This window comes from Heptranchias perlo, chromosome 18 (assembly GCF_035084215.1).
Source record: "Heptranchias perlo isolate sHepPer1 chromosome 18, sHepPer1.hap1, whole genome shotgun sequence".
NCBI lineage: Eukaryota > Metazoa > Chordata > Chondrichthyes > Hexanchiformes > Hexanchidae > Heptranchias > Heptranchias perlo.
Window position 1 is genome coordinate 32,633,044 of NC_090342.1, and position 23,364 is coordinate 32,656,407.

General features: G+C 41.0%; 1 protein-coding gene across 1 annotated transcript in view; it reads right to left on the minus strand.

The window, feature by feature from the left end:
* Positions 1–8,901: 8,901 nt before the first annotated feature.
* Positions 8,902–23,364, minus strand: part of LOC137334736 (synapsin-3-like) — a 202,772-nt gene continuing 188,309 nt past the window's right edge. The window contains exons 10-13 of the mRNA XM_067999649.1: positions 20,404–20,553; positions 18,792–18,885; positions 16,202–16,508; positions 8,902–14,712 (exon numbers count right to left, since the gene is read on the minus strand). Coding sequence (XP_067855750.1) covers positions 14,580–14,712; positions 16,202–16,508; positions 18,792–18,885; positions 20,404–20,553 — 684 coding nt within the window. The 3' untranslated portion in view covers positions 8,902–14,579. The remainder of the gene's footprint in view (positions 14,713–16,201; positions 16,509–18,791; positions 18,886–20,403; positions 20,554–23,364) is intronic.

The window sequence follows — 23,364 nt, forward strand, 5'->3', positions numbered from 1 at the left end:
TGGAATATACACACTCAGCGGGTGAGGCTTACCTGAAGTGCAGTGTTGGAAAATTAACCCTGCAGTGTTGGAAAATTAACCCTCCAGTGTTGGCATCAAATGCTGCCAGATTAGGTATAACACAAGTTAGATGCAGAGCCTCAAGAGTGTGATTTACGGCATCAGTTCCAATCTCCAACTATCCTGTGGGCTCTGAGTGAGATTACTAATTAGTTGTGGTTACAGGTGGTTTTGTGCTTTGGATTCATGCCCACTTGAAACTAAATTGTTCGGTGAGGGAGCACAGGCTTTCGAGTCATCAGTCTGGCTTGAATTTGAAGCCAGATCCCAGAGGTGAAAGTATAGTGACCCACTGTGCCATCCAGTTTGCATAAACTTTTAAACAAAAGAACATCAAAGTTAATTATCATTTGCAGCCAGCTCCTGTTGTCTTAGCGCCTGAATAGTATGGAACCATACTGACGAGCAAAGTCTTGTGTTCAATCCCTAATTTGGGTTAAATTAGGCGATTTCAGCAAAGTTGAGCGCAATTGGCCTCAGTATTACTGATTAGCGTGGGGGAGAAGGAAATCAGCCAAGGTTCCTGTACTTGTACTAATGACCCCCAGCAGGGGTCATTGAATGGCTATATTTGGATGCCAGATGAGGGTGATTGGGCTCAATGTGATGCCCCACCCCACGGTGAATAAGTTTTCTGACCCTCACTGCCCAGACTCAAGTGAGCAGCCACTTGATTAAGGTACAGAGGGTTGCTGACTCCCGGGGGCAGTACCTCAGCACATGTTACTACTTTTGAAAGGAAAATAAAATCCCTCTGTAGTTACATACCTCTGAAGTATAAATGTTGACTTAGTCACTATCTTTCTAAAACCTATCCCCATGACACATTGAAGACCATTTTCAATGGAAATTTAGTCTTCAGCAATTAATGTTATCTATATGGTTTTCTGCAATAGGTTGACACTTTAATGCTTTGCAACTTTGAATATTAAGCAGTATCATAGAAAGTTACAGCATAAAGGAGGTCATTCAGCCCATCGTATATGCCAGCTGAAAAAGAGCTATCCAGCTTAATCCCGCTATCCAGCATTTGGTCCATAGCCCTGAGGGTTACGACACATGAAGTGCTCATCCAAGTACTTTTTAAATGAGTTGAGGGTTTCTGCCTCTACCACCCTTTTCAGGCAGTGAGTTCCAGACCCCCACCACCCTCTGGGTGAAAAGAATTCTCCTCAACTCCCCTCTAATCCTTCTACCAATTACTTTAAATCTATGCCCCCTGGTCAGTGACCCCTCTGCTAAGAGAAATAGGTCCTTCCTATCCACTCTATCTAGTCCTGTCATAATTTTATACACCTCAATTAATTCTCCCTTCAGCCTCCTTTGTTCCAAAGAAAACAACCCCAGCCTATCCAATCTATTCTCATAGCTAAAATTCTCCAGCCCTGGCAACATCTTCATAAATCTCCTCTGTACCCTCTCTAGTGCAATCACATCTTTCCTGTAATGTGACCAGAACTATACGTGGCACTCAAGCTGTGGCCTAACCAATGTTTTATACAGTTCCAGCATAACCTCCCTGCTCTTCTATTCTGTGCTTCGGCTAATAAAGGAAAGTATCCCGTATGCCTTTTTAACCACCTTATCTACCTGTCCTGCTACCTTCAGGGATCTGTGGACATGCACTCCAAGGTCCCTTTGTACCTCTACACCTCTCAGTATCCTCCCATTTATTGTGTACTCCCTTGCCTTGTCTGCCCTCCCCAAATGCATTACCTCTCACTTCTCTGGATTGAATTCCATTTGCCACTTTTCTGCCCACCTGACCAGTCCATTGATATTTTCCTGCAGTCTACAGCTTTCCTTCTCACTATCAACCACATGGCAAATTTTTGTATCATCTGCAAACTTCTTGATCAAGCCCCCCACATTCAAATCCAAATCATTAATATATACCACAAAAAGCAAGGGACCTAGCACTGAGCCTTTCAGGACCCCACTGGAAACCGCCTTCCAGTTGCAGAAACACCCATCGACCATTACCCTTTGCTTCCTGCCACTGAGCCAATTTTGAATCCAACTAGCCACTTTTCCTTGGATCCCATGGGCTTTTACTTTTTTGACCAGTCTGCCATGTGGGACCTTGTGAAAAGCCTTGCTAAAATCCATGTACACTACATCAAACGCGTTACCCTCATTGACCCTCCTAGTTACCTGCTAATTCTACCAGAGGGGACAGAAAGTTGTACTTTTTTTTATAAAAAAGAAAAATGTAATCGGCTTTAATTTTTTAAAATATTAGTGAAGATTTTTAAAAAAAATTTAGTTCTACATCAAAAGATAGCTGGTGCCTTTTTAACAGGAGCTAATTCTTAACCTTTCAAATACTGAGTTTCAAAATCTATATTTGTGTCAACAATGAGGCATAAATTTACACTCCATGTTAAACTGCCAATCAAGCAATAGGTTGGAGGTGGAGAAGAACTAGCCAGTTGCATTTTTGGGTTTTTATGCTAGATATTTTCTCTGGTTCTGTGTCACCCGCCCCTCCCATAAGCAAACATCATCTCTACTATGATCTGGAGTGCGCCTTTTTCTATCCGATGTCAAAGTAAACAATAGCAAGACCTAAGGATCACAACAGAAAACCGTTACTCTACACCAACTACTGAAATATATCAAATGTTGCCACATGATTCAGCTCTCTCCACAAGGTGGAATGGATAAGCACACTTTAATAGTCTGAGAAGTCAAGATTTTGAACCAACACATTTTATTTACGTAAGATAGATGAATGAACAGTAAACAATTTAACAAAGTTAAATATATTTTTCTACCTTAATACATAAACATAAAATGATAAGACACGACTTGTTTCTTTTCTAAATGTAGATTTTAAACAGCGCCTCAATCTAGCTGAGGTTACTAGGCTGGCCGAAAACTTTAAAGAACATTGAGCTTTCTGGCTGTGACTGCAGAGCTGGTGCCTGCATGCTCAGGAGTACATGATGTATGCTTGTGAGATGGCCCAGTTACTACCCAGGCGTGGTGGCAGATGCATCATTTTGGGAGACCCAAGCAAAGAGAGAGAATATGTTATGGTACCTTCAAGAAATGTTGAGTGTCCCTATGGAGTAGCTGTCAAGCTGTTCCTGCCCATGACCTATAGTGTCTTGAAGACTTTATTATGCTGATGTTGATGTGTTCAGGTCGATGTGCTGTTCTGCTGTTGGGAGGTTTCTCAGCGGATCAGCAGCCATAGATGCAGAGGTTAGCCCTTTTCTCTTACAAGCCAGCAACCCGATGTTTCCTCTCCTTCAGATAGAACGCTGCACAATAAAGACATCGTAGCTGCTTCCTGGAAAATGGCCACTGACATTGTAGAATGATATTTCTGTGGTCAGATACTACCTGAACATTAACTGAGTATAGGCAGAGCACTAAACCAGGTATCATTTCTATATGAAATGATGGTATTCCATCTGCACTATCAAATGACCGATTTCTTTTCAGAAGTTTTTGAAATTATTTAAGCCCTTTATTCTTCAGATATTAACCTGTATACTCTTGAAACCACTTGAAAAGAAACAAAATAGTGGAGCAGATTTTAAGGGTATGACCTTCAGGAAAGATAAAGTAATATATATTTGAAATGGAACATATTGATAGGTACAAACACTTCCAAATGTGTTTTCTGTTGAAGCAGTAAGTATTCTTTCAGCTCTCAACAGTATCAGTGTAATTAGAGAGACAATACTTGCGTATTAAAGTGAAAGGGTTAAACCGCTTGATTAGTCATTTTTCTTGAACGTTCCTCATTTAGTTCAGACTCTCCAGCTCAGAGGGTGGCCAGCTAGCTACCCCAGAGATCTATCAATGCCATGCTAACTCAATACTAGGAAGTGCAGAACAGTCTGGATTGAGAAATGAAATTTGTAAGAGATCTTCACAGTATTTTGTGAATGAATAGTATCTTCTTTACCCACTGCAGGTAGGTAGATAGATAGATAAATAAACAAACTTGTTTTCTCTGCGTATCATAAATGCAAATAAATCACAGTGTAATATGGGGTACCAGCTCTTTATTTTTACTGTTTAGGGTATATGTTTTTATAGCAAAGGTCACAAATTTTAAAAAAGTTAAGGAAAGATTAAACTAACTTGCATCTTCCCTTCTTCACTAAATATCTCTGCAACAATGTCACCAAAAGGTTCTGTTAAATATATCAGTTTAAATTCAGAACTTTTATTCAAAATCTCCCTCCAAACTTGAATAAATCCTTCCAGAACATGGAACTATTTATATGAATCATTGCTGACTGAGTTCTGAGATAATCGACATAAGTAAAAGAAATCCAGCTGGTGTAAGCATTAAAAATTATAAAATATATAGCCCTACAGTGAGTTTTTAACCCTCCTGCCAGCTTGTACTTGCTGAATATAATTAGAAGAGATCAGCTAATATATAATATACAAAGATTTTTTTGTTTCAAATTTATCTCAGAAATAATTGAGTTTTATATTTTTTTTAAAAAATTTATTTGCACTTCTAAAAACTGTTTCCCTGCAGAAGTTTGTCTCCAAGAATGTTCTATTTGCACATTGGTTACAAACAGTTACGTCCTGGCATGCTCTGGGAATGGGCATTTTTGTTGTCGATCAAAAAGAAATAATAATTCTGGGAATTGTAAGCACAAGTGCATGTTGTTGGAACCTGTAGGCTGCTGCCTAGTTGAGTCCTTTCAACTCCGATTGATGGCTCTGGGAACCCCATAGACTTGAGACTCAGGCTTCAGATGGAAAACATTGTTGGAATGTTTTAAAGACAGAAAATTCTTTTGTATAGGTAAGTTTAATTTTTTTAATTTCCTATTTTCAGTTGTAAGCCCTCAAATCAGTGGAGAAACAAAGACCCACCTAAACAAGATTTTCAAAAAATAATTTGTCATTTCATTGGTGCACATTTTTAATTGATAGCTTTTGCTGACTGCACATTCTGGATTGGTTGTTTACATAGTCTTTAGTTTTTTGATTGGAAGTTTAATACCTACTTTGGCTGCTTCCAGTTGGTACCTTTCCAACTTAGTCAATTGTGATTTGTTGCTGATTTATGAATATGAAAATTGAGCCAATAAAGTGAAAATGTGAGACAGAAATTTATGTATGGACAGACTCAGAAGTTTGACACCCCGTGGACAAAACACGAGTTAGGCACAACAATACGTCCCTATTTAGTGCATGACTATATCCTATTCTGAAATAATCCCTGGAAGTTTACTGAGTTGGGAAACGAGCCAATTACTGAAAAATGACATGGTGAATGTTCATTATACTGTATATGCGTAACTTGAGTTTAATTTAGATGTCAGAATGTATCATTGGTCATGTGCCCTGCAGACTAATTTTTCCATGATCAGGGTGGTCTGTTCAGAAGAATCTTATCCCAGAAGTTCTTGCAATCACAGTTCAACCAGTTTTCAAGCACTGGTTACCATAAGGTGGGTTGATTTCTTACTGGTTTTTCTTTATGCAGCAGTCCTGCTGGCAGTAAAGGAAGCTGGGTTGCCCTGTGTGTTTGTGCAGCCAGTATATCATAGCCAGCAAACAGTGCATGGAAGAATGGTATCTTGAGGAACTGGTATCAGTACTGCCATACTGTCTCATTAGCTCTTTTTAGCTGGTAGAAAATATACATCATAGATATAGGAGAACTCTAACTTGCACTCTGTATATGCAGTGAGCATACAAGCATGAAATCTGCAACCCAACAGAAATGCAACTGGGCAATATAACTGTACTCTCCACAAAGCTGAGCCTCATCCTGATCCAACAAATGGTTTTTGTGTTGTCTCTGAGCCGATTTGAAAAGACAATAATTGAACTGGCAGCTTCCTGGCTTAATAAAGAGGCAGCTGTCAGCAAAAGCTCTCCCCGACTTCAAGCACACTGTTGTTTTGCTGCTCTTGAGCCTTCTAAGAAAAGCCACTGTTGAGCAGGCATCTTACTGGCTCAATATAGAAATAGAGCCTCATCAGAGAGAGAATTTTTTTTTTAAAGAAGAAAATTAAGCATCTTCAGAAAGCTAGCTGCTTCCTGGTTTAATATAGAAAAAAGCTTTGGTCTTTCAGTCACAAACACCCTTGACTCAAAACTAGTCACTCTTTTCCTGTCCCTGAGCATTCTGGGAAAGTGTCCTGGCCAATGTTTATCCCTCAACCAACATTACTGAAAAACAGATTATCTGGTCATTATCTCACTGCCGTTTGTGAAACCTTGCTGTGCGTAAATCTCCCTGCATCACAATAGTAACTACACTTCAAAAGTACTTAATTGACTTTGGGATGGCTGAGGTCCTGAAAGGCTATATAAATGCACGTCTTTTTCTTAAAGATGATCAGGAAGCTGTTAGCTCCCTAGTTAATAAATTTGTACTTTCAAAAGCCATGGAAACTGTTTTTAACTGTAAAATTATCCATTACTTTTATAGTTCTGGCTTCATCTATGATCACCTGTATACTTTTTTTGGCACGAATGTTCCCACTGGTGTTTTTCTTCGCAGTGTTACGGACCTTGCTCTTGAATGTTGCTGATACATTTGTAATCCCCTTGAAAATGTCCAAAGTCTTTGATGAGGTCTGACAACATGCACTTCTAAACAAGTTATCATTATTTGGCCTTCCACTGTAGCTATTTTCTTGGCTATCAAATTTCGTCTCACATCACTCTAATCTGTGCTGTAGTTCATGGCTTATCCTGTGACACTTTTTCATTAGCTCAGGAATCCCCTAGGGCTCTGTTCTCTTCCCTTCCACCCTCTCTCTTTTCGGCACTCATTACCTAACCCTATCAACTCTTTCGGTTTCATTCTACATTCATCAGCTTCCTTCAGATTATATAACTTCAGTGAAAATGACCTTCATTCTTCTTACAGTGCCAAATTGCTACAACTTGATCCCTTATTCGTTTTCATGGAGAAATGAAAATCTTGCTGCTTTCACTTCTTCAAAGGCACAGTTAGATTTTCCACCCATTGACTATGAATAGGTGGTGTCCAGCCCACAGCTTCTTTATGTCTCTCGCAAGTCCAACAAGCAGCTACAGCCTCTTGCCTTTAAAGAGTCCACCATTATTCCTCCTTCATTCATTCTTAGCCTCACTATCTTCTTTGATCTCAACTGAACTCCCAAATTTGTTCCATTGCTAAAACTGCCTCCAAAAAGCTTGGTTTCTCATTACATATCATGCACTGGTATCCCTCAACAACTTTTTAATTCTTTATATAAAACCCACATCCAAGAAAGATTTGAAGTTTGCTTCCATATTTGGGGAAGCTCTTCTAACACCTCTTGTCTTCTGCTGGATATTATGAGATTAAACTTGTATCTAATGGGCGGTCCTCCCTCACATCTGACCTCTAACCCCTCTCGGTTGTGTGCTTTCTTGTTTTTATTCTAATAATGCTATGGTTATTCCTCCTGTACTTTCCTCTCTTCTTCCTCCTTGCATTCTCACTCAATCAAGATTGATGGCATTGTTTCCTTTCTTTCCCAGGACCTCATACATACGGAAGCATGGAAGTCTTCCCTACCTGCTACAATCTGCAGCATTTAGAAACTTAAACTTGGTGTCACCTAATTACTATTTAATGATTTACTCCCACTCTTTTCCATCTTGGTTGCATAATGCACTATGGGCCTTGAACCTTTTTTATATGCTTCTCAACATAATTGGCATCATAATTTCTGAACTGCCTCTTGACTCAAAGCAAATGGCCAGTTTGCTGATTTTGTTGTGTCTAGGAAAGATCATATGGCAATTCCCAGTCAGACAACAGTAGTTCAGTCTAAGCCATCTTCGATTCAAAGTAAGTAGTTCTTTTGCTGCCCTCAAACCTTTTAGAAAAGGCCAAAAGGGAGCTGGTGTCCTCTTGGCATAGCTATAGGTCGCAGTCTCTGTAATATCGATGTCATTTGATAGAAATTAGATTTATACATGACCCTAAGCAAGTAGCTGTTTTGCAGTGCCTGAGTCTAAGAAAAGCCATTATTGAGCTGATGCTTTCCTGCCTGAACCTAAAAGTACTTTCCTGTTACAGGTATCCCTCAACCTGATGAAAAGGGCCCTTAGAGAACTAGTTCATTCTTGGTTTAGCATAAGAGTTCCCAATCAAGCACTGCTCACTCAATCAAAACTAGCTGTGCCTTAAAGTAAGTAGCTGTTTTGCCACCCTAGAGTCTTTTGCAGTGTGTGTTTTTTTAATATTAATTTACCTGCTCCCTCTTTATATTTCCCCACATCATGCACTTATCCCAGCAAGAGGACAAGTTGCCTTGTACCTTGCAGACCTCTGTCAGTGCTGATCTATTGGAGGTACATGAGAGAACCTGGGGGAGGAATAACTGATATTTCTCTCTGCTAGATGTCTGGGCCTGCTCTTGTCACCCCTCAATGGTGGCACAGTTGTTAGTAGAATCTAACTGTGTGAAGGGATAGTATGATTTGATTGCATAAACTACAAACATTTTTGTATTATACTAATTTAAAAAGTAAGAACAATTTGAGATTTCTAAGCCATACAGACCAGGGAGCTCCCAGGATTTCCTCTTCTGGTTGCTATCCAGTGAATACTACAGAAAGGTGTGCAGGGATAGGTGTTGGATGAAGACAGCAACAGGTTTGGTTGTGATACCCTCTATGATTGATGCCCTGCTTACATTCACTATCCAAGCGCACACAAAGAGTAACTACTTCGGCAGCATGCACATAGCTACTGGCCCCATAGAACTGCAGTCAAGGATCACTCACCGATGTCTGGAGAGGAGGGAGAAAACTGACAGTTAAGAAAACAACTGTACAGAGCACAAAAGATTAACTTTATTTCTAAAAGAAACCAATATCAGACTTAATTCAACACATTACAACAACACATAGGCAAAGTACAATGTTCTTCCTCATCACAAGATTAAATTACAGCTTCATCACTAAATAATTTGTAGAAATTTGACAGGAATATAACACGTTAAAAATGTAAATTAGAATCTTCATTTCAATACCATCCACAATGGGTTAATGGAGGGTAAGTGAAAGACAATACATTTCAACAACTTGCACACTGGTGCAGTGCGCTGATGCACACTGAAGTCCAAATTTTAACTCCTGAGGCACTGGGCAGGACTGCCACCATTTTTAGTAAAAATTGTCGTCAGGGTCCTAATTACGTTATAGGACCTCAATTTTAATATAATCATGTGGCCCCCTGCCTGCTTCTGGTGGATGCCTTGGCCAACTCCAAAAAGTTAAAATGGCAGCGGGCGGGTTGGGAATGCAGCGGTAAGTACTCTATCACTATTTTAACCACCCTGTTACCATCAGCCAGGCAGGGTTAAAATCAGGGCTTCAGTTTCTGATCTCAGCCAAATCTCTGCAGGAAGCACTCGGGAGCAGGTTGTCCGCCCACCATTTCTGGGGCAGGGGATGGGAGGCACTGATGATGCAAGAAATAGGTAAATCCAAAAGTGAAAAAGAGAAAAAAAACACAGAAAAAAATCAAGATACAATTATTTAAAAAATGAGAATTATCTGGTACAGAAGGGGCTGTTTCAATTTCCTTCCTCTCCTGAGCTTGTGTAGTTCCAAGAGTGCTATCCTTTCTCCATCTGTGAACCCGGTGAGGACAAGCAAGGTATTCTATTTATTTGACCATTGGGTGTTGGGTGGGGTTGGGGAGAAGCTGCAAAACAGTTGAGTCCAATTCTTGGCATGCCTCATGATTGAATAGCCCGCAAACACTCACTGCCTAGGCTCACACACAATAAAAGACCAGTTACTTTGAGGTACTGGAGCCTGATAAACGTGGCTTCAGGAGAGGAGTGGTGGAAAAATATTTTGAAATAACCAGTGCATTGAAAAAACAAGAAGCTGCACTTTGACTGTCAGACAACCATGCAATTTTGGCTCACTTAAAAAATCGACAAAGTTTTCTATAGTCATATTTTGGGGGAGAGATATCCTATTGATGATGTACATTTGCAAAATAACAGAAAATAAACACTTCAGATGATCCTCTGGCAGCCAGACATTGTTATTGGATCTTGTTAGGCATGCTACAATTAGAAATGACAAGTAGTAAGAGAATCCCATTTATTTGAACTCGTTGCACAACACCCTCCTGGTTGCTTGGATTATGCATTAAACAAGGCCGATATTTTATGTCTGCGTCGATCCATGTGTTCCCATTATTTTGGTTACATTTATGCTGTAATTTGCAATTTTTCAACAGTTCAATGTAAATATATTAAGAAATGGAGAGAACAAACTCACAAGTGACAAGAAATAATTATCTCGGTACAATCTGTCTCATTATTAGGAAAGCACAATGAGAAATCTTAATTTACTGCAAATCATTTTTCTGATGGTTGAGGTTAAAGATTTAGTATTTTACATTTATTGGTTTGGGACTTTTTAAAATCCATTTTCTAGTCATGTTCAAGTAATAGGTCATCTGTTAATTTTTCTTGCTCAATGAGACCTGCCATACTCATTACTACACTGTCCCTTGTTTATCTGCCCATCATTGTGTTTGTAACCATGAGGGTCTGTAGAAATGTTGCTTCCTAGGATCACTGCAGAATAATAATTATAAGGACTTTGGAAGCCACCTACATGTGTGCCTCATCCACATGTCTTTACTCGGGGCTCATTCAAGCCAATTGCCACCAAATAATTAAAGATGAAGGCAGCCATTCAGCCACCTTAATTTATTCATCCTGATAAATCCTAACATCCCCCATTGTATCATCCAATTGTTTCGTAAATGACCAGGACTTTTGTCTCCATTATATTTGGAGATTTATTCCAGATGTTGATCACCCATTGTGTGAAGAAGAAATTCCTGATATTGGTCCTAAAATTGCCTTTTACTAGTTTGAACCTGTGTTCCCTAGTTCTACTCCTATAGTTTAATTTAGAGTAATATTCTGGGTTGACTATCTTTAACTATCTTATTAACTTCTATAAGATCACCTCTCAAGTGCCTCCTTTCTAGTCTGAAAAGCCCAAGTTTCTCCAGTCTTTCCTTGTAACTCAGACCCCTGACATTAGGATCAGCCTCATGGCTCTTTGCACCGTCTCCAGTACTTGAATATCTCTCTTGTTTCTTGGCAACCAGAACTAGATGTACTATTAAAATGCATTCTGATCAGAGGATTATAATGTTTGATCGTCACCTCCGCTGACTTGTATTCTACTGTTTTGGCTGTGTAGTTCTACATCCTATTGGCTTTGTTGAGTTCTGCTCTGTATTGGTTGAACATGTTTAGTGTCGATTCTATTAAGACGCCAGATCTCTCAGCTTCATCTTTAGCTCTTTCAGCAGTTCGTGGAGTGCGCATGTCATCTATTTCTTCCTTCCTATGTGTAGCACTTTAAACTTCTTTGCACTAAATTTTATCTACCATTATTTTGCCCACTTACATATCTTTTCCAACTCAATTTCCTCTTCCGATTCCACTCCCCTTCGAGGTTTGGTATGATCTGCATATTTGACCACTTCACATTGAGTTTCTGAATCCAGGTCATTTATGGCAATTAGAAACAGTAAGGGTCCCAACAACAAGCTCTGAGGTGCCCCATTGAGTACAATTGTGAGTGTTAACAAGAAATTATCTGATTCACTGCTTCTCAATCTTTTTGGTCTGGGCCCCATCAAAAAACTCTCAGCCTCTTACATCCCTCCAACTAAAGATACTGGTAGTGGTAAGTCTACAAAAAGATGTTTCTCTCTCTCTCTCTCTCTCTCCTCCACTTGTTTCATTCTATCACTTTTGGCTCTCATTTCTAATTTTTTCTCTCTCCTCACTTTGTCCGTCTTGTTTTTACTTTTTGCACTTTTCTCTTTTTTGCTTCCTTTTTGCCTCTTCCTCAACAATTTTGTTTTCACTCTACTTCCTACAAGATTGGAGCTGCTGTGTGGGAAGCAGAAAAGTGATGGAGCTGGATGGTGGTCTCAATCAGCCAGAGAATATGGATATAAGAAAAACACACTGAATGGGACTTTGACAAGAGCAGATAGAGTGGGGTTTAAAAAAAAAGAGCAGGAAATTGTCAAGTCGTCATCTGTTAAATGTTGGTCAGGTCCAGAGAGTAGTTGGGCCATTGAGTTGTCTGCAGATGCTTGTTACTGAGCTGCCTGTCGCATTTCTATCTTTGTAACAGTGTCTAATAACCAGTAAGGAATGTGAAGGATATGAGGATCAATCTAGTTTCAGATCATAAGAATCTCTTTTTTTAGGAATTTGTATTGCATCAACTTTAAAATGGCCTCTTGTGACAGCAAAAGATATTTCCCAGACTGTCATTGTTTCTTTGTATGGTGAAAATTGGAGAATATACAATGCTGTCTAGTATGGAGACACATTTCAAAAAGGATAGCTCACCCTGTTTATGCCCATTGTTTCACAAGACAATAATTAATATTGATCACCTAGTAAGGCACTCCATGTGGATTCAGTTTCATGTAAAACTTGTCATCAAAGGTGCATGGTCCAGGTTACAGGAGAGAACTGCTAGGACTTAGGAACTTTTATTATTACACAGATGGAGTAAAGTTAAGTACTATAATGTAACTTTTTTTGCTTCTATATAATCTTATTGATAAACACAAGCTTGGTGATAGTTAGCCTGAGTTAATTGCCTATCAATGTCGTATTTTTCATCAGCCACAAAGATCAGGATATTATAAACCCTGTCGGATATTCCTTTCCATTGAAGAGTTAGAGTTAGGGGTAGTCAATGGAAAAGAAAATGGGGCGGGGTGTATAATGGGTAACTGATCCAATATCGCCCGTTTTACACCGTCACCAAATGTTTAAAATTAGCCCCGTAGGAATGTTATCACGTATCCCATGTTATTTTCAGTGGGTATCTAAATGGTGAAACAGTTCATTTCTTGCCTGAACCCACTATCATAGATTTTTTTTTGCATAAAGTAAGCTTACAGTTCAAAGAAAGTATGTACTTGCATGAACCAAAGGAGTCTACAGCACAAAAGGAGGCCAATTGGTCCATTGTGTCTTCACTGACATTTTGGAGCAATCCAAAACAATCCCAATGCCCTGGTTTCTTCTCAGCCTGTATCATCCTCTGTTCCAAATATTTATCCAATTTTCCTTTGAAAGATTCAATGGTCTCTGCTTCAACTACTCCCTGTGGTACAGCATTCCATGCTCTAACAATTCTTTGCATAAAGAAATTACTCCCATCCTCTCTCCTCGCTTTTGTAGTGACAATTTTAAGTTGATGATCCCGATTAAAACCCTTCATAATCTTAAAAACCTCTATTAAATCTTCTCTTAGCCCATTGTGTTCCAGTGGAAATAGTCTCAGTATCTCATCTCACCTCATAGCTATAGTTCCCCACCCCTCGTATCATCCTGCTGGAAGCTGACATTTGCACTGAGCATGAATCGTAACAAGTGGCTTCAAAGTTTGCCTGAGTGAAGTATGCAAACTCAGATTCTTGTTGATCTTAGACATAGTCACAATAAGAACATCTGAAAGCTATATAAGCTCATGCTGTAGTACTGCTTGTGTCAGCAATTGCTGCATTTAATTCAGACTGGTGTGAGTGGATGAGATGATTTGAGAATAGCATCTAGCTGCAGTTAAATAGGAAATGGAACTCTACGGGTAATTACTAATCATGTACACTCCTTCTCTGGAGAACCCTGCAATCCTTCATCTCGGGCAGGCTGTATGGAGTTGACATGTTCGATGATGTCAGTCAGGAAAGAATCCTACCACTGACCTGGTGAGTCTGTCACTAAGAGGAGGGGAGGAGGTGAGGGAGTTTCTGCCCTGGTTGATAATCATCTCCATATGTACAGACGAGGCTGGTGAAACCTTTCCCTGGTGCTTAATTATTAAGGAAGGACACTGGAGTACGTGCTTGTCTATAATTGTACTGACCCATAGAAGTTGCTTTTCCCTTATTTCTGTCTATTGTACTCTGAGCAAAAGTATCAAGAAAAATAAAACATCTGGGATTCAAATTGTAACTGAATGAGGAGTGGAATGAAAAACTTTCTGGATGGGATTTTATATTGAGTGTCGCTGAAATGTATGAGAACACGGTGTGGACCTAAATGGATAGATGGATGTATTGGTTCTGTCATCAGGGATTAGTGTTCAGACCCTGTTGTATACACAGTGTTTTATAATCCAAATAAATGGTGATTCTCTGATTGATAACAGCATTCCATACAACACTCAACAAACTGCTTTGAGAGATAAAGTGCACAGTTATTCACATCACACACACTTACATCTGCACACACCTGACATAGCAGGATTTTTCTTTTGCCTTTCGGCCTAGTTGGAAAACAATACCTCATTTTACAGCTTGTTATCCACAAATTGAAATGAAACGCCCATTGATTCATGTAAGGGTGTTTGCATCCCAAACTCCAGATATTTCCATCTCTCATTCCCATCAACCTTTGAAAACAATTTGGCAGGTGCCTAGATTTCCACAGTTTTATTTATCTACTTTGTTCACTCAGAAATGAAAATACTGTAAAGAGTTAATCAGAAAAGAGGCTGGCAAAGGACTTCCTTAGGTTCCGAATGGTCTCTGCTTTTGCTTCATCTTCATTGGCGCCGGTACGCTGAGGGGGCTCCGTGACACTGAAGCTGTTTGTCAAGGACTGTGATTTGCTGAAAGAGAAATTAAATGGGGAAGGGGTTCTATTAGCTACAATACCAGCCATGCACTCAGATTATCTAAATACAATATTTATTGCCCCACGTACTGAATAAAACAGCCCCCATGTCTAAACATTATAAATAGTCCCCAATGTTTCCATAAATTTTAACTATTTGCTAAAAAATGATTTGTGCTTATCAAGGTGGGGGGGGATTAGTACTGGGAAGTGGAACACTTTCCCATTTCAGCCACTCAACATGTTACCATCCAGCACTTCCAGATCAGGTTTAGCACAATTAGATGTAAAATTTCCTCTACGCTGATCCAACAATTTACCCCAATCTCAGAATTACACACCTACTGTGCCAGTGTGATATTTTCATTACCCACAGCAGTCATCTTTGTGGCCCAACTGTGAGACATGAAGAATTTAAGAATATATATTACAAAGTCACACTCCTGCTGCAGAGCTCTGTGCACTGAGAGCGTTTATCAGGAATTCAGACGGGGAGATTAATGGGCCGTACAAGATTTTCCACCCGTTAATTTCGAGTGAGGTACAGACTGCCCATATTGTACTGTTATAATTTCTAGAATGTTTTTTCTGCAGCTAAAATTTCACTAATTAGCTGATTGAATTAATTCACTTGGTGGTGGATAGAGAGGATTTACTTTTTCCCTCATCCTACACAATGTTCACAATAGAATGGGTCCAGTGTCCTTTAAGCTCACTGCTGCTAGCTGTTACCAACTATGATGCCAGTCTGTATGGTGGTCAAAACTGTAGGGAAAAAGAATCTATTGTGAACATGAAATATTTCTAGCATCAATTCTAGAAGGAAAAAAATCAGCACACAGAAGGGTGGTTAAAACTCTCTGGTGTAATGTATTGGATCTCTAATGCTCTGCCTGTGAATTCTTGAACTTTTAGCTTCTCATATCTGTAAATCCCTGTATTAATGTCAGATTTGACTGGCAAATCTGTGATAGTTCTGACAATAAAAGATATTCACAAGGCACTGGGTGCCATTATTGTGCCAAGTGAGCCTATTTTGGAAGGTTCATAGTCTGGTGTCTCATGTTGCCTTAGCTTGATATACCTTTGGTGCTGTTAGGAACGATTGCTTTTAGCAGTTGGGTGCCATAGTGTAATGATGTACCAATGTGGCATGCCTCAGAGAACTAGGACATGAGTTAGTACCTGACCCCTCACAGGTTCAGCTCCCTCATCTCAGTGTTATTAACAGGAGATCACTGTATATAGATGTAAGGAGAAGAACCTAGGATAGGCGACCCTGAGCTGTTCTTGTATAATTCACAGTTGTCTTTTAGACGGCTGCATTGACAGAAACCTGTAAGGAAGTCCTTTAGCTGTCATCTTGGCTGGGAAAAGAATGTGGGGAGAGATGATTGAGGGGCAGGACCACAAAAGAGGAAAAAATATCCTGTTCAAAAAGATAACATTTAAATATTTTAAAATTGTCTCTTTAGACTACTTACTTGAGCAGTGGCTGTGGTGCTGTGCTCTGTTGCTGTAGTGTTGCCACCCCAGATCCTGGTTGAGAAAGGGCCTGGCCCTGAGCCGGGAGCCTAGACTGCTGTGCAGAGAAAGCTCCAGGCTTGGACGACTGGTTAGGAGAGGCACCTGCAGATTTGATCTGTTTTGGAGAACCTGAACCTGGAGATTTCTCTTGCTGGTTTGGGCTTGACTGAGGACTCTGGGGCTGCTGACCCTGTGGAGACGGCCTTTGCTGAGGCACTGTGTTGGTACGCTGAATCTGAGGGCTTTGGGGTTGTCGCGGGCTTCCTGCATTTAAGAAAAAGAGTGCAAATTTGCTGAAGTCTGATTTCTTTTTTCTCTTACCCCTTTTACAGTATTTCCTCCTAAGTGATCTCCCAGCTTTCTGTGGCCTGGAATGATTCATCCTCAAGTATTTGAAACATTTTAGTTAAAGACTTTTCAAAGGCAAAAAAAAAACAGCATTTCGTCGGGCAGTGGTTATCATAACAGAAATAATCAACAACAAGGCCAGGCAACCCAAGCTCAGGACCAGACTTTCCCAGAGTTAGGGCAGGAATATGCTGTGACATTACGCCAGGCAAGGAACAATATGCATGATTTCTGCATAAGCAGAATTCACGGCAGCTTTAGTCTATGTACCATAGGCCTAATGTGCAAGGTGGCTAATAAAAAAAAATCAATCAGATGACTTGAACTGGTCACAAAACCCCTGAGCCTTTTTTTCATTGTTCGAGACACGGACCAATTTATTTACCTAACACGTTATGAGCCACGTGTTTCTCTAGCATTTTTTTAGCAAAAAATGGATGAGAATATTATTTTAATGAAAATTATTTTCTCCTTGTGCCATAGACAATCCCAGGCCAGGCAGGCCAGCTGGGAGGCACAGAACAACATACTGGAGTAACATTGAGTTACGCCATCTGCTGCAGGCTGACCTGCAGACAGCTTCGATCACAGGGCTGATCTCCTTTATAGTTGTGTAAGTTACCACAGCTTTTATGTCACTAGATCTTTCAAAACCACTGATAAGCTGATTTTCTGACAAGCAATCTGGGGGAAAATAATAGGGTTGTGCTACAAGCCTCATTTAATATTTAACTTCTACTAAAAACGGTTGTCACTAAACTTTACATGGGATGGGGGGGGGTTCTCCTGAATGTCTGCTGTAACTTTAGTGGAAGAGCCACAGATACCCTGCAAAAATGGGGTAAACCCTGCCAGACTTGGCTTTTGAAAGGCTGCATGTCGTTCGATTCCATGCACCCCCTAGCTTTTCTTGTGAAGAGGAAGCATCTGCTTTCACTGAGTGACAGGGTTCTCTCAAGTTCAAAGCACTGTACATGGTTCCTATATGGGCATCAGAGCTCTTCCTAAACAGAAAAGGTTCATATGGAGTTATTGTCCAGGTGGTAGCTGACCACAGAAACATCATTCTGCACGTCAGTGGCCATTATCCAGGAAGCAACCATAATGCTTTCATCGTGTAGCAGTTCACAGTCCTCACATTATTTGACAGAGATGAAACACAAGGTGGATGGCTCTTAGGAGAACAGGGCTATCTTTGCATCCATGATGACCGACTCCATTAACAAACTCCCTAATCCCTTGGCCTGGACACATCAGCATCTATTTGCTGCTCCTCAGCTGCCATCTTCACTTTGAAGAAAAGTGTGCCATGCAGCTTAGGTACAATGAAAGACTGTGCGAAAGGGAATGATTGTGGTCAGCATTTGAAATGGTACCTCCCTAGTTCCCAATTTAGGATTGTGCTATCATTGATGGGCCCACAAAAAAATGTGTGCAGAAGTGAGCAGCACATTTACCTGCAAACTTCTTTCTTATTTGCAGCCAGTTACAAGTGTCTTGGGTGACATCACTTCATGTAACGGACATATGTGCTTTTACTGGAGGGTGGCCCTCACTTCTAAATACTGCCCCCACCTCCTTTGTTGCACCTCCTCCAGCAGAACCTTCAAATTTACAGCATCAAAGGATCAAAGGGAACAATGTTGTCTGTTGTGCCACTGGGATTAATTAGTCTAATTTTCTCCCACCACTGCAACTTCCCCGTCGCATTTTTTTATGGAAAGGATTTTGGATTGAGTGACAATAAATGTTGTGTTTTAAAACAAAGTGAATTAACACAGATTTTTTTCTAAAAGCCACACATTAAAGACTAGTATTAAAACCAGATTAGGCGGGTTTATGAACTGTCACAACTGATACAACGAGGCTCAACTGATTCATCTCAGACCTGTTAACCACGATAGCCTCCATTCATTTCGAGAACAGCATGAGATGTTCACTTTAAAACCCACACCACGAATGGAGGAGAGGTAGCCATTGTTTATTGACTGTCCAATTGACAGTGGTGATTATTTTGTCAGGGTTGAGGGCAGTTTCATTTGAACTGAAATGGCTGAAGTGACCCATCACTCTTCCCTGGTTTCAGCTGTTTAATATATATTAAAGGCATTTGTTTCATAGCTCTATGTAGAGGAAATACTGAATTGCCTATTGACAGTCTGGTCCAATCCCCTATGTACTTGCATAAAGTATACACACCTTGAGGTGGTGGACGAGATTGGGCTGGTTGCCCCCACTGGGCAGTGGCTCCTGGTTGAGGGTGCATCTGTGTTTTTGTTGACTGAGGCTGGACCTGTTGAGGATGAAAGAGATTATGGTGAAAATAAGGACACTGCAGTAGCTGGGCAATTCTTTATCACCAGTTCAGCACTCACTAGAGACAAAAGACTCCTGGTCAGTTCAATGAACACCAAATGTACCATGAGAGAGATGATTGTTTGACTATGGAAGTGGGAAATGATCCCCATAATGCACTTTGTAAATACAATGAGGGCATGATCAGGCAGGGAAAATGATTTTCAGTAACAGTTCTGTGAACTGTGAGACAGATACCACCACCGGTCTGTTCTGGAAAATTAAATTTGCAAAGTCACAAGGGACTTAGGAAAATATTGGGTTGAGGAAAAAAAGCTGGTCTAATTTCTTCCTCCTCAGCGAACCACTGAATTGTAATAAAATATACATTTTTTAAAACATAAATTTACAATTTTATTGGGCAGAACCTTCTGGTCTCAAAGTTTTGATTTGGCATTTGGCTGAGAGGTGGAGGGAATGTTTGTTCATTTGTGGTCAGCAAGGTACAACATCTTGCATTCATATAGTGCTTTTAACATAGAAAAACAAAGGCACTTTACAGAGGTGTAAGAAAAATGGATGCAGAGCTTGGGTAGGGTTTAGAGCTGGAGGAAGTTACAGGGACACAGGATGGCGATGCGAGGGAGGGATTTGATCATAACGGTAACAATTTTAAACTTGAGGCTTTGAAGCAACCAGGAGCCAATGTGATAGGTGAGAGGGATTTAATGCAGGATAGGATACAAACAGCAGAGTTTTGAATGAATGAAAATTTATGGAGGGTGAAGATGGGAGGCTGGCCAGGACAGCATTGGAGTAATTAAGTCTGGAGGTGACAAAGGCATGAATGAGGGTTTCAGCAGCAAATGAGCTTGAGGTAGGGGTGAAAGCAGGTAGTGTTAAAGAGGTGGAAATAGGTAATGAGGGGATGTGGAATTGGAAACTCAGTTCAGGGCTGAACAGAGTGCCAAGGTTATGAACAATCTGTTTCAGTGTGAGACACTGGCGAGGGCACGGCATTTGTGGTGGGGGCCAAAGATAGTGGCTACAGTCTTCACAATGTTTAGCTGGAGGAATTTACAGCTCATCTAAGACTGGATCTTGGATAAGCAGCCTGACAACACAGAAACAGTGGAGGGGTTCAGAGGGATGGTGGGGAGGTAGAGCTGTGTATCATCAGCATGCATGTTGAAGCTGACCCCATTACAATTAGCCTCAACACCTTTGCATTAGGGAAGTGAGAAATGTGCTGGGACTTGTGCTTCTGATCGCTTTCCAGTGACTCTTGTTGGAATGTATGCATGTGGATGTTGGATGAGCTGCTACTCACAGTCAAATTTATTGCCAACACTTGTTGACTAGGCTAACACATGAAGGATAAACACTTGGGCAAGGGATGAGAGGGCACCCAGAGTCTTCTGTGGAACCATACCCCAGCAAAGAATCAACAACTTAAGAAGAAGAAGGGAGAAATAAAGCAGAGGAAGAAAACCTCCATGTTGGTTTCACTGCTAACCTGGCTCAGTATCATTCCGGCTCCTCTTTGCTGGGATGCTGCAGGGTTCTCCGATAGAAGCTGGTTCATTTTCCCTATGACCATGTCTGCTATTAGCTGCCTGTCCTCTTCAATGTATTCTCCAATTAATGGCATAGCACTGTCCATTACCTGCAAAAAAAAAAGGGAAGGGAAGGGGTGGGGTAGAGAGAATAGTCAGCACAATATCCACATTCCTTACAGCACCAGGAAGCTTAACCAAAACTATGAAAGTTTAAATCCCATCCTATATCCAATATATTTTTAATACAATTTTAAATTTGTGGACTTCAGTAAATGACCAACATCTTTCATATCTGCCCACCCTCTGTAGTCATTGAGGACCAAATGTAGGGCTCAGAATTTTACCTCCTCACAACAGGAATGGCTAAAATTGGGAACTCAGTACATGAGATTGTGAGCAAGAATCCACATTTACTATTCTGTCACGTATTGTGTTACTGCTGCATATGCTGTGCAGTCAAGGGGGAAGGGGACACATAACATTTAACATAGGGACAGGAGTAGACCATTCATCCCCTTGAGCCTGTTCAGCCATTCGATCTTAATGCCAAAGGGATCAAGGGATATGGGGAAAAAGCGGGAACAGGGTACTGAGTTAGACGATCAGCCATGATCATTTTGAATGGCGGAGCAGGCCCAAAGGGCTGAATGGCCTACTCTTGCTCCTATTTTCTACGTTTCTATGATCCAATCATCCCTCAACTCCATCTGCCTGCCTTAGCTCTGTATCCCTTGATCCCTTACCGAATAAAAATCTTTTAATCTCAATCACAGGGGAGAGAGTTCCAGATTTAGCAGTGCCTCCTGATTTCACTGCTAAATGGCCTAGCTCTAATTTTAAGATTGTGCCTCCTTTGTTCCAGAATCCCCCACCAGGGGGAATAGTTTCTCTGTATCTACCCTATCAAACCCCTTTATCGTTCTAAACAATTAGATCACCTCTCAATCTTTTAAACTCAAAGGAATACAAGTCAGGTTTATGCAACCTGTCTTCATAATTTAACCCTTTAAGCCCTGGTATTATTCTGGTGAATCTGCTCCGTACCTCCTCAAAGCCCAATATATCCTTCCCAAAGTGTGGGGCCCAAAACTGAACACAGTTCTCCAGATGGGGTCTGACCAAGGTTCTGTACAACTGCAACATAACTTATTCCCTTTTGCATTCCAGCCCCCTTGAGATAAAGACCAACATTCCATTAGTCTTTTTGTTTACTTTTTATACCTGTGCACTAGTTTTTAGTGATTTGTGTACATGGACACCCAAATCCCTGTGCTCCTCCGCAATTCCGAGTCTCTTGCCATTTGGAAAATATTCTGATTTGTCATTCTTGGATCCAAAATGGATGACCTCACACTTCCTCACATTGAACTCCATCTGCCACAGTTTTGTCCACTCAATTAATCTGTTTATGTCTCTTTGTAACTTCCTGCTCCCATCTAGTAAGCTTTCATGATTTGTGTATTGGAGAGGATATCATAGCAAAATGTGGCACAACACAAAATGTTACAGTGATTTATAAAAAGGTTCTTTTAAAGAGCTCTCTGTTACTAATGGAGTCCTAAGCCACCAATGTTATAAGTTCTGGCACATCTGTAAAATAGAAGCACTGTATAACATAGCTACACCTTGTAGTGAGGTAGAACCATTGGCTTTCTGGGAATGATTTCATGCATGTTGTTTCTGGGAATGATTTCTGAATAAGTCCCACACAGTGAAAACAGATCCAAGAGTAAATGAATGCTTTCTCTGCCTTTTGTTGACACCACACCATATGCTAATCTTCCAGTGGAACAGGAGATAGATACCAGGGGCTCAATTTTGCTGGGAAATTGCGGGTGCATTGGGGGCAGGGCGGCTCCGAAAATTGGGGAAATCCTGCTCGGGTTTGGAACCCAGCTCCAACCCGCAGACTTCCGGGTTCCCCACTGATGCGTCTGGGTGCGCGCGCGCCTCCCGAATGAGGAAGTCCTGCAACTACACATAGACCCACTGTAGAGTGATCCAATGAGTGGCATCAAGTGTTGCTGTTCATGGTGAACCTCATGAAAGGGCCTTATCACAAAAGCCAGTCAAGAATGGGCAAGACGTGGCAGCAGTGGTGACAATCATAAAATTTAATGTGAGTTTAACAAAAACTAAATATAACTGAAAAACATGACAGTTCTGTCAAACACCCTTGTGCATACCCTTTGTGCTCACAAAACCTTCGCCTTTCTCTTATGACTACTTCTACGTGGTGCATCCTCTGTGGCTGCAGCAAATGTAGTGGCTGTTTGCTCTTGTTCATGCCTTGACTGCTTAGATACTTTGGGCCTACGCCCTCTGGGTTCTGGAGCCTGTGACGGCCCCTCCAAAGACAGCTCCACCTCCACCTGTGCAGGGGCAGACTCAGTCACCTGGAGAGGAGGCAGCATTGTAGGTACTGGTTGAGAAGGGAGCAACTTCCATGTCCCTTTTTGCCATCATCCCTCCCCTTGGCCAGGGCCACGTCACTCCTACCACTCTGCTGGACAACAGATTGGAGGACATGTGTGACGCCTTGTAAGGCTAGTGCTAGTGTGTCTGTCTGCTTGTTTAAGGCAGCAGGATGTTGTTCAGCCTGAGTCCGAACGGCCGTTGTCAGGGCCTGAATGGACTCATTTGTGAACCATGCTTGAAGCTCAATGGAGGCTAGCCTTCTCTCCATCGCAGACATTCCTGCACTTACCTGTGACAGTATCTCAGAGAGTTGCTCACGTCCCTGTGACACTATCTCAGAGATTCCCTCACAGTCCCTGTGCCACCATTCCACTCATGCAGGAGTTGGACTCCTCCATCCTCTGCGCTATTGTGGAGAGTGCACGTGGCACCTGTTCCAGTACCTCGCAAATGCGCTGCTGTCCCTCGATCATTCTCCTTTTAAAGGATGGCCCCCAGGG